This window comes from Sardina pilchardus, chromosome 1 (assembly GCF_963854185.1).
Source record: "Sardina pilchardus chromosome 1, fSarPil1.1, whole genome shotgun sequence".
NCBI lineage: Eukaryota > Metazoa > Chordata > Actinopteri > Clupeiformes > Clupeidae > Sardina > Sardina pilchardus.
In genome coordinates, this window is record NC_084994.1 from 27,749,674 (window position 1) to 27,762,173 (window position 12,500).

Below are 12,500 nucleotides of genomic sequence, written 5' to 3' on the forward strand. Positions count from 1 at the left end.
AACACTGACTGAATTACGCTTACTTGAGCCTCTCCTCCACTCTTCTAAATCACCTTTCTTTCAATTTATTCCAGTGTCTAGAAGATTCTTACCATAACATATTTTCTTACATTCCACTTCTATTCCAACGGTAGTAATGCATCCCCTTACCTCGTTGTAGCCATGGCGATTCCACATCCTCAGTCTCCTATTATACTGCCACCACTCTGGTCAACAGAGAAGATGCTCACTCTTGCCTACACTTAATCACTACATCTCATATCATTACACAGTCTTCCCCATTCAGCTCACTCTCCACCACAGATGCTTTCCCCACCGGTCTCAGGCTAAGTTGGGCAGATACGCACTATTCAGCCTTCACTTCTAGTCATGAGAACAAACGTATCCCTAGCAGTGGAAATCGTATGCTTGGTCATTGGTCCTTGGACGTCTACCTAATCTACACCCATCAAGGGTTAGTCGAAAGCAAGATATCCGACTAGTTTACCAGGTCTACAATTCCTGTTTACTTTCCTCTGGTAGTGGCCTCTGATGAAAGCGCTCTTGGGGTGTTAGCGGACATCACTCACAGTCACATGTGATCTCCACTATTGGCATCCCAGGACCATGGCCAGCTACCAAGCCAAACTCACTATTCTCTGCACTCAGTCTAAGCAATCCAATGAGTGAACTAGTGAAACAGCATCAGTCCCTTCAAACTAGCAGACAAACTTCTCATGCTGGGCCTTATCCCCTCTGCAAGTGCATCATCAACTTCCTCATTGGGAGTTGAACATGTGCAAATATGAATGTGCTTTTCCTTAAACCATGCAAGTGGTCTTTACAGCCCCCTGTGTTGTGGACATTATTAATGTATTTCAATTATTTATGTATCTCTTTATTTACCTACAAATTGTTCAAAGCTTTGTTCTCCTTCACCCATCAGTGGGTCACTGTGCAAGCTGTGCCTAATCATCTTCTGTAGCCTGGGCAGACATGGTTGCCCATCTTGTGTTATGAATTCTAAAACTTGCTTTAAATAAAGTGCAAACTGTTCACAAGCCTCATATGTGTGTGTAAGTCTGGGGGATTGCCTTTTACTTGCAGTGCTTAAAGGGCCACATCATGCCCAGTTTAATATGTGGAGGGGAATCATCTGGAAACGTGACAGAATATCCAGTCTTCACACAGAAAGCTCTCCAACACAGGACACAAATGGATGAACAGCTCCACCAGAGAGTCATCTAAGATGTAACACATCTCACCTCAACGTCTCTAGTTTACAGCCGGGATCATTCAGTCTGTCTGTGAGCTCGCTGACACCTGAGTCTCCTGGGTGATTGTAGCTCAGATCCAGCTGTTTCAGGTAGGAGGGGTTTGATTTGAGGGCAGAGGACAAGAGAGAACAGCCCTCATGTGTGATGAGACAACCAGACAGTCTGAAACAACAAATGCTCTTTCTTAATCATAAATGAAGGAAATGCAGTAAAAGGTAAACAGGTAATTTGCTTAATCAGTCAGTTTGACTGACAATCCCTAAATGTCATCATTTAACATGACAAGTGCAGATCAATATCAATATTCACAGATGTACAATTTGACATCACACACAGGCACATTGTTTTTTCTTCTTGGTGGTTAACATACAGTACTATATTACATAACATTCCTAATTACTGACCTCAGTGTCTCCAGCTTGCATTGTGGATCTCTTAGTCCTGCACAGAGCAGCTCCACCCCTTCATCCGGCAGGTCATTGTCACTCATGTCCAGTTCTCTCAGATGGGAAGGTGCACTTTGCAGCACAGATGTCATCATTTCACAGCTTGCTTTAGAGAGGTGGCACAGATTGAGCCTGTTTCAAAGGAGAGTGGAAGGTCAGTCTTTGAACACTGGACATTTTCAGGCCATCCTTCAGCACCATGAGGTCACTGTATCTCATGAGGATGGACACAGGCACAGATGTGTATAGCACTCACATTATGTACACAGCAGGGACATGGACTGGAGAAACACTACATTACACACTCTGCAGCCGTGTAAATAACTTGTTGTTGTCTTGTAGTGTCATGTGGGCAGCAGGGATGATTCATGTTCCTAGGGGTTAACTTAACTTAAGGCAAATAATTGTTCTCTTCCTGATTGATCAGATAAGACTAAATGTATCTAATTGACTTTTGCATTCTCTTTTCCACTATTCTGAAACGCTTGCATCAAGGTCAAGGTTCCTTTATTAGGTCTCCCAAGGGAGAAATGTGTTTTGGATAAGGGGTAAGCTGCCACAGCCACAATACACAACACATCACAGAACATAGCACATATGTTATACTTAGAGTAAATAAAAATATAGAATACAAAAAGGGCACACTTTCACAGCCATCTGTCATGCCATAAATGGCACTCACATCATTGTAAAAGGCCAATAAATAGCCCATAAATAGCACTCTCTCCCACTCAGTCCCATTAAGCACAGTCCCAAAGTAGACACTCACTCTCTCTCTCTCTGTATTCTCCAGTCACACACAGCACATCCATACACCACAGCCTCAGCACATCTCCACTCAGTTCAGCCCCCATACACAGCCCCCTACTCAGCACTTAGTATTGGTTTTGGGCCTTCCTACTGTTCTGCCCACGTTGCCCATTCATCATGTTGACTGACAGGGGGACAGAGGAATGTTTGTAGTGATTGTGCTAAACAGAAAGGGACCCTGTACCTCCTTCCTGTGTTCATGAGCTCATATTCTTGGTACAGCACATGGGAGGGGTCAGATAGAATTCTGTCATCCTGCTGTAGAGTGGACTGCTCTGATATGTCTTGGAGAGTGAGGGGAGAAGGGACTCTATCATTTGTCCAGCTGTTCTGACCACATTACCTGGTTGTGCCTTGACCTTAACTGTCAGATGTCCAAACCAGCTGGTGATGCCATAGTGCAAGATGGACTCTATGGTGGCTCTATAACAAATTAACATGATGCTCTCACAAACCCCAAAGACTCTCAGTCTCCGCAGGAAATGGAGACACTGGTGCATTTTTGTCTAAATATTTGCTACATGTGTGCCAGTTAAGATCTGCATCAAAAGTGGATCCCTAGATATTTGTAAGATGTAACCTGTCTGATGTTACTGCCATATATGGATATTTTCAATAAACATCATATGGAATGAATGAATGAAAGGTGAGTGAAATGTCTGGCACAGTTTTCAGTATGTGTGCACCCTTCTGTTTCTACACACACTAACAATACACACAGCGTGGGGAATGAACAATGAGTACATGTAGTAATGGAGGACAGGAGTGAAGTTATCAGCATGAGTGAGTTCAAACGGTAAAATGCAGATGAAAGCTCATAGCGGCCGCCATTAGGACGCGCCTACGAGCTGCCACATCACACTGGGAATCTATAGAGAGCTGAAAGAGTGGATGCCAGGCCGGTGGGAGTCCCCGTCCCCCCCCCCCCCCCCAAAAAAAAAAAAAAAAAAAAAAAAAAAACATATTAATATCTAACAGAAATTGACACATGACCATCCAAATAAACATCATTTTGACCAGTAAGGAAGGACTCTAGAGGACACTGACTAAAATAATAGTTTCTGCATGTAAGAATGGAGTTGTGATTGAGATGAGCTTTCTGTTCCTGCAGCAATTACAGACTTTGTAGCCTGACAACGTCCTCTCTAAATGAGTCTTGTTGAAATGTGCTGAGTCACTGCCTAGTTTCATGATGAATATTAAGTAGTAATATCACTTTGAAAAAAACGGTGTGCAAAATGAAACTAGAAATGTGCATCTCCGTGGAGGAGCTGCAAGAGTGGGCTTGCTAACCAGGGGGCAGTGATGTAAACGCCTGAACCCATTCATTTCAATGGGAAAACGCCTCTGGTGGAGCATGGCGGAACTAAAAACGGGCATACCGGAAAAACGACAACCGGCAGCCATCCGACATTAACAAGCAACCTACACCGGATCGGGCCTGATTTTTTAGTGTTTGAACCGCGTCGATATCGCAAACGCTCTGGGAGAAGAGGCGTCTTAAAAAAACGGCCGACGGAAAACAATAGCCTTGCAGCAAGCCCACTAATAATACAGCTTAGGTCTTGTACAGCATTCCTGCACATGGACTCCCACTAATCATCCCAACCTCAATGTCCAGCTCCCTGTGTGGATGTAGAGCTCTATATGTGCATGGACACACTAGCAGGGAGCACTGAACTGATCTGGGGTCAACTCTCTCTCATCAACACAGGCACAACAATCAGAACAAATGTTTCTCAGAATGCTTCTATTCCCACAGTCTGAATGTGTAGATGTCTTTCACAGAACTCCTCTGTGAACTCTTTCAGAGTATTACTGACCTCAGTTTCTCCAGGTGGCAGTTTGGGTTTCTAAGACCAGAGAGCTGCTTCTCTTCTGATGTTTGTAGATTACAGCCACTCATGTCCAACTCACTCAGTTGAGAAATATATGACTGCAGAACTGAGACCACAACCTCACAGGAGCTGTCTTTGAGTCTGCAGCTGATGAGTCTGTAGTGAGAGAGGAAAACACTATAAGCAACAGGTCCTCTACACTCCTTACATTCCAAACATGAAAGGACAGAAAACAAGATGCACTGTGCAAAATACAGACCTGACTTTACAGTCTTGATTCAGTGGTTGATGGAGCAGTTCTCCTCCACAGTCCTGAAGCTCACTGTCACTGATGTCCAGCTCTCTTAGGTGGGAGTTTCCACACTGAAGAATCGAGGCCAAAAATCTTCCTCTCAGTTTACAGCCAACAAGTCTTTAAAACATAGAGAATCAGCAGATAATCACAAATAGTAAAATCAAATGATGTTGTTATCGTCTGTAGCTAACATAGACTGATGACTACAGATCACTCTGACTGCAGAGCTGAGGCCGTGATCATCCAGGACTGCTAGTCTACACTCAGCAAGTCTAGGAATGGGACAGGAGAAGAGCAGTACTGTATATGGGTCCCAACACCCTTACACAGCTAACATCTGTTAAAGTGTTATCTCATGAGAAACAACCTACGGTCTATTTACCGTAGTTAACAACTTCAAACTTTTGATTGAGAGCCAAATTACGTTCACTGGTGACAGAGAGGTTATAATAGGGTGGGCAATCTTTTTGGCTCGAGGGCCACATTGGGTTTTGAAAACCCCACAGGCCATACAGTTGTTTTCTCTTTGTAGCTGGAACACAAAATGCATACGTAGGTATCGATTTAAAACCATTAAGTGTATCAATGTATCATGCTCATTATTCTGTACATTTCACATTATCTGAACTCAAGCACTTGATTGCACTTCATTAGTGTAGCTCTTGCTCTTTTCTTAATGGCTTCCTTTTAACACTGTTTTTAAAAAGACTTTATCTTTTACTGATTGTAGATGCACACTTGTCATGAGAAACATTTCTGCTCCACTGTAGATGTTTTACAAATATGGCTGGAATGACAAATAAACTTAATCTTGAACTTGAATGTGTAGATAAGACCTCTGTGAACTCTTTCAGAGTATTACTGACCTCATTTTCTCCAGGTGGCAGTTTGGGCATCTAAGACCAGAGAGCAGCTTCTCGTCCGATGTTTGCAGATCACAGCCACTCATGTCCAACTCACTCAGTTGAGAAATATATGACTGCAGAACTGAGACCACAACCTCAGAGGAGCTGTCTTTGAGTCTACAGCTGATGAGTCTATAGTGAGAGAGGAAAACATTATAAGCAACATGTCCTCTAGTCTTTACTCCTTACGTTCCCAAATATGAAATGCCAATGAATACAAAATGAACTGTTTTTAAATCCAACACACTGCTAGGGTCTGTGTGCACTGTGCAAGATACAGACCTCACTTTACAGTCTTGATTCAGTGGTTGATGGAGCAGATTTCCTTCACAGTCCTGAAGCTCGCTCTTACTGATGTCCAGCTCTCTTAGGTGGGAGTTTGCCCACTGAAGAATCAAGGCCAAAAATCTTCCTCTCAGTTTACAGCCAACAAGTCTGTAAAACGTAGAGAATCAACAGATAATCACAAATAGTGAAATCAGATGATGTAGTTATTGTCTTTAGTTAACATAGACTGATGACTACAGATCAATCTGACTGCAGAGCTGAGGCCATGATCATCCAGGACTGTTAGTTTACACCCAGCAAGTCCAGGAATGGGGCAGGAAAAGAGTAGTACTGTATCAGAGACGGTTTATAAAGCGAGTACTGTAGTACTGTATATGGGTCCCAACACTCTTAAACAGCTTACATCCATTAAAGTGTAACTCCAGAGTAGTACTGTATATGGGTCCCAACACTCTTACACACCTAACATCTACTTAAGTGTTACTCCAGGGCAGTACTGTATGGGTCCCAACACTCTTAAGGCCATCGCCCACCAGAAGCGTACGCGCCGCGCCACGAAAAAAATTAGAATTCCATTGTTTTCAATGGAGCATCGCCCACTGGAAACGTCTGCCGCGCAGCAGCCGCACAGAGATAGAAAACTATTCTAAAATCCTGCGCGGCAAGCCCAGACCGCCGAACACCGCTGAACGCCTCTTCTGGTGGGCGTTGGGCTTTACACAGCTATTAAAGTGTTACTCCTGAGTAAAAACAATCTAGGGTCTATTTACATTAGCTAATATCTTCACACTTTTTTTTTTTTAAGTATATTTTTTGGGCTTTTTGCCTAATTTATTTTGCCTGTTTGTCTGCTTATCTGTCTGTATGTATGTCTGTTAGCAAGATAACAAAAAGGTGATGGAAGGATTTCGATTACATTTTCAGGGAAGGTCAGAAGTGACCCAAGGAAGAAACGATTACATTTTGGGAGTGATCCGGAACACCGTCGGGATTCCGGAGCCATTTATGTTTTTCACTTAATGGTGTAATGGCATGGTATGGCCACGTGGTGGCGATCTGAATAGTTTAGGTTCAAATGTACGACAACCTAGGAAGAACAATACAAGCGGAGGTCTGCGCTCTCTGAGTGCTTTTCTAGTTATTTCTATGTGTAACTGGGTACAGTGCCTGTCTGATGCTGGGAGTCATTTGTCAGCGTTTATGTCTCTTCTTTCTGTCTTTGTGTGCCATACTGCAAAGTCTGTGTGCCTTATCAGTGATCTCTTGTGGTGCTGCCATTGTATTTATGTTTATTAATGTGTTAATGTTATTAATGTTTATTAATTTATTTATTTATTTCCCCTGGTGGTGGAACCCTGTAGGTTCATGTTTGGGTGTGTCCTTCAGGGTGTTGTGTGTGGTGTGCTGCTGGCAGTGTTGTGCACGTTCACACTCTTCAGTAACTAGTTCAAAGTTCAGTTCACACACGTGCAAAGTGAACTGTTCACGTTCATAGTTCACCATTTTTAATTTTTAACTAGTTCAAATTCAGTTCATTTGAATGAAAATCTGTTTCTGACGGAATATAGGCTACAGCCACCTGTTGTTCTCATCTAATTGAGAATATCCGTAAATTGGGCTTTATTTCGCTGGGCAGATACATTTCTTTTAGGTCTATGGCAGATACCGACGCCTAATAAATGCGGCCGCGCATTTATTAATAATTAATAATAAATGCGTCAGCTGTGCATGCCTGACGGCAGAAGAGTGTAGTTTTTACACCGGGGGTATGGATTATTTAAGGGCTCACTTTTTTTTGTCTGTATGTAAAAAATGCTGATAAATATAGATGAACATAGATCACATGCTTGTAAACCACTGATGCTGTTATCATCTGGTTAACGCATGTGACCTACGTTTAACAGTTTGTGTCTGCTAACTGTCTGTAAAAACCTAAAACCATGTAACAGAGAATCGCAAATAGTGATATCAAAGAGGATATATCAAGAGTAAAAACACAGATGTTGTTACTGTCAGCTTAGCACAGTATATGGTAACCAGTATGTCTCTGCGAATAGTCTCCAATATTACTGACCTCAGTGTTTCCAGTTTGCAGTTTGGACTTTGAAGAGCAGACACCAGCTTTTCTCCTGACTTTTGCAGGTCATTCTGACTCAAGTCCAGCTCTCTCAAGGGGGAGTTTCCAGACTGCAGAGCTGAGGCCACAATCTCATAAGACGTCTCTGTTAGATTGCAGCCAGCAAGTCTGCCAGACAAACAAGAGAGGAAAAAGCACTATAATAATGTGTCTGAAAGCTCTTAAAACATTATAGGTGTGTGTTTACATTACACTAGTGTAAAACAGATGAACATGCAGGTCTAGCTCTTATCACCACCATTTTCCCAATCCCTCTTCTCCCTCCCTTGACTTGAACTGTCTATTCTACAGTATTTCAAAGTACTTATTCATGAGCTTAAAGGGATATTCCGCCATTTGTGGAAATACGCTCATTTTCCACCTCCCCTCGAGCAAAACAATCGATATTTACCTTGTTCCCGTTCATCCAGCCATTCTGTGAGTCTGGCGATACAACTTTTAGCTTCAGCCTAGCATAGATCACTGAATCGGATTAGACCATTAGCTTCTCGCCTGCTAGCTTCATGTTTAAAAGTGACTAATATTTCTGGTAATTTTCCCATTTAAAACGTGTGTCCTCTCAAGTTAGAAAGTGCAATAAGACCAACTGAAAATGAAACCTGCCGTTTTTCTAGGCTGATTTGACATGGAACTACATTCTCATCTGGCGTAATAATCAAGGCAACTTGCAGCTACTGGCACTACTACTGCTTGATGTCTATGGGGACTATTTTCAGATGCTGCGTACGATATCACTGCGCCTATGGTACGTTTGCAAGTTGCCTTGATTGTTACGACAGATGAGAGTGTAGTTCCATGTCAAATCAGCCTAGAAAAACGCCAGGTTTCATTTTCAGTTGGTCTTATTGCACTTTCTAACTTGAGAGGACACACGTTTTAAATGGGAAAATTACCAGAAATATTAGTCACTTTTAAACATGAAGCTAGCAGGCGAGAAGCTAATGGTCTAATCCGATTCAGTGATCTATGCTAGGCTGAAGCTAAAAGTTGTATCGCCAGACTCACAGAATGGCTGGATGAACGGGAACAAGGTAAATATCGATTGTTTTGCTCGAGGGGAGGTGGAAAATGAGCGTATTTCCAAAAATGGCGGAATATCCCTTTAAACGAAGGTATTTGTCTACGTTTGGACCTGTCATCCACATGACAACGCATATTTAAACAAATGCTTAAAAAAACTCCGGGCAAAGTGAAGATCTGCGAATTCTCTGTTTATAAATTGGCGTGTAGCCAGAGATAACCAGAGATCTGTGGTTTCAAACGTCAGAATATGCGCCAAAACAACAACAAATCTGCTCTGACGTCAAACGTGCGACCTCTGTTCACTGCAGAAGTATGGATCTGAGTGCCTTGAAAACGAAGATGTTCGGTTATGTGTGGAAGGTTTTTTTTTTTTCAAAAACGAGATAATGTGGATAAAATTATTTTATACACGGAGGGGGGGAAATATTTGGTTTTAAAAATCCTCGGCTACATGTGTACATAGCCTTAATGTGCAGCGATATCTGCACTCTGCACTCTGTACTCCACATCTCTGGTTGAACGTAAATATTGTAGCAACCAATGTGGAATGTGGACTCTCCACAGAAGACTCAGATTCAACTGGTGTAAACATGTGAATGTAAACAAGGCTTTTGTTTCTTCAAAAATCACAGTGTGGACCTTTACACTTATGAGGCCCAAACGTGCACCTGGTGCAAAGTACAATGCAAGGTTAGTTCTGATCTTACACCCAATAAAGTGATTCATTTTTTGCCAGTTGCACTAAATCTTGTGCCAATACAAGCGGTGTGGCAATTAACAACAGAAGGTGCTTTCTGGCGCAAGATCCAAAAATCATTATCTTATCATAATCATAATCTTATGATTAATATACCGTATATCCTTAGGATTTTTATTTTATTAGTCATTCAAACATTACTGGGGTAAGTGTTGCCTTTTCCAGGCATACTGTGTAGAACTGTTTTGTCGTTGTCTATGAGACAACGGTGAAGTTAGTTTCACTTTGCCTATGCTAGTCACAAACAGGTTTTCGTAAAGCAAGGTTTAGTGGAAGCCCTGTGTTCCATACACGGTCTCATGTGCAAGCAGATTTCTTCAAATGCACTGATTGTCAAAATACTGATACGCTGTTTGATGTTACAAGGAATGACAGTTGTCATTCTCATTTGTTTAAAGAATGTAACGCCCAAAACACACCCAAGAAACAGAAAAACAACCCTTTTGAACAATGCGCCTGGTCTTTGATCACAAAATCATGCTGTTTTACTAGCGAATGGAGACTGGACTTCCCTTAAACTCTGGGTCTCTGAGTAGGCATTTCTGATTGCTACAACAGAGCCCATAGTGACACTATAGTAACATCTCTTACAGGTAACTCGGTTCTATGACAACAGAACTGAACTTCCAACAATTTAGCATCATTCGCTAATGTAGAACATAACTCACAGAGCCTTTTTGCAGCATCTCACGACTGGAACCAGTCTCCTGCGACCTTCTGGAGAGGTTTTGTATTTGCTCAGGTCAAACTCATCCAGCACCTCATCAGACATCAGAAGCACATGAGCCAAGGCTGAGCAGTGAGCCAGTGTGAGCTGTTTCACGGCACCTTTCTCTGCCTTCAGGAAAGCCTGGATTTCATCATGGACAGAAGAGTCATGCATTTCCACCAGGCAGTGGAACAGATTGATGCACCTCTCAGGGGAGATATTTGATCTCTGCATCATCTTCAGGTTCTTAATTGTTTTCTTCACACTCTCTGGTTTGCTGTGTGTGTCTGTCAGGAGGCCAAGCAAAAGTCTCTGATTTAACACTAGAGAAATGCCATGAAGGAAGCGGACAAACAAATCAAGGTGTCCATTCTTGCTTTCCAAAGCTTTGTTCACAGCATTCTTCAGCAGCTCATCTAGAGGACAATCTGCCAAAGACATGGGCTTTCTTTTAAGAAATGGTTTCAGGACCTCCATGTCCTTACTCAAGTAGGAGGCAAACAAATGAAGTGCAGCAAGAAACTCCTGGATGCTCAGATGGACAAAGCAGTAGACTTTCTTGTGATGAAACACACATTCCTCCCTGAAGATCTCAGTGCACATGCCAGAGTACACTGAAGCTTCACTGGCATCAATGCCACACTCTCTCAGGTCTTCCTCATAGAACATGAGATTGCCATTTTCCAGATGCTTATAGGCCAGCTCTGCCAGTTTCAATATGACATCCTTATGTGATTCCAGGAGCCTCTGTTGATCTGTCTCACTTTCCTCTTGATACTTCTGGTTCTTCCTGGTGGTCTGGATGAGCAGAAAGTGTATGAACATTTCAGTCAGTGTTTTGGGGGCTTCCTTCCCATCATCCTGTTCCAGTATCTGCTGAAGGACAGTGGCTGAGATCCAACAGAACACTGGCATGTGGCACATGATGTGGAGACTCCTGGTTTCCACAATGTGTGCGATTATTTTGTTGGCTTGATTCTGGTCACTGATCCTCTTCCTGAAGTACTCTTCCTTCTGCGGGTCATTGAACCCTCGTACTTCTGTCACCTGACTGACAAACTGAGAAGGGACTTGACTGGTTGCTGCTGGTCGGGAGGTTATCCAGATGAGAGCAGAGAGAAGCAGTGTTCCCTGAATGAGACTCGTCATCAGCACATCCACTGATGATGTTTGTGTCACATTAGACAACTTCTGGTTGTCTTGGAAATTCAGTGGAAGTCTACTCTCATCTAGACCATCAAAGATGAACACAATGTGGCAGTCTTTGTATTCACCATTCTGTAGCTCTTTAAGCTCAGGATGGAAGTCAAGCAGGAGCCTGTGAAGACTGTACTGATCATGTTTGACCAGATTCAGCTCACGGAACGGAAGCACAAACATGAAATCTACATCCTGGTTAGCTTTCTCTTCTGCCCAGTCAAGGATGAACTTCTGCACTGAGACAGTTTTTCCAATACCAGCGATCCCCTTGGTCATGACTGTCCTGATGTGTCTCTCCTGTCCAGGTAAAGGCTTGAAGATGTCATTGCAGTTGATTGCTGTGTCTTCTGTCGTTTGTGGTCTGGATGCTGACTCTACCTGCCAAACCTCATGCTCATTATTCACCCCTTCACTCTCTCCCTCTGTGATGTAGAGCTCTGTGTAGATCTTGTTCAGGAGTGTTTGAGTCCCTGACCTTATGATGCCTTCAGATATGTTCTCAAACCTCCTCTTCATGCTGGCTTTATGAGTCATCAGTACTCTGGTGAGGACATCGTCATCTGTTTGGCATTAAACAAACAAACAAACAAACAAATAAACAAACCATAATTCATAACTATTAATTCAGTGTTACAATACATTTTCAGCATAACAATATTAGATGATGAGGATTTTGATTTATTTTGAATGAATGGTCTTTATATTCAGCATGAATCCTGCTTTTGCACACAGATCTTAGAGCCTCACCTGTTAGTTTGGCCCTTTTAACTGGAGCATGCTCAGTTTGCAGATGGGTGCTGCCTGTCATGACTGTGTGCTCATCTAAGGGAGGCTGT

General features: G+C 42.6%; 1 protein-coding gene across 1 annotated transcript in view; it reads right to left on the reverse strand.

Annotated features, from left to right (window-relative positions):
- The window catches only part of LOC134077839 (NLR family CARD domain-containing protein 3-like), an 18,139-nt gene that overhangs the window by 5,502 nt on the left and 137 nt on the right, over positions 1-12,500 (reverse strand). Inside the window, exons 1-5 of the mRNA XM_062533480.1 lie at positions 12,412-12,500; positions 10,950-12,224; positions 10,424-10,880; positions 7,913-8,083; positions 1,245-1,418 (exon numbers count right to left, since the gene is read on the reverse strand). The exon at positions 12,412-12,500 is cut by the window's right edge and continues 137 nt beyond it. Coding sequence (XP_062389464.1) covers positions 1,245-1,418; positions 7,913-8,083; positions 10,424-10,880; positions 10,950-12,224; positions 12,412-12,500 — 2,166 coding nt within the window. The remainder of the gene's footprint in view (positions 1-1,244; positions 1,419-7,912; positions 8,084-10,423; positions 10,881-10,949; positions 12,225-12,411) is intronic.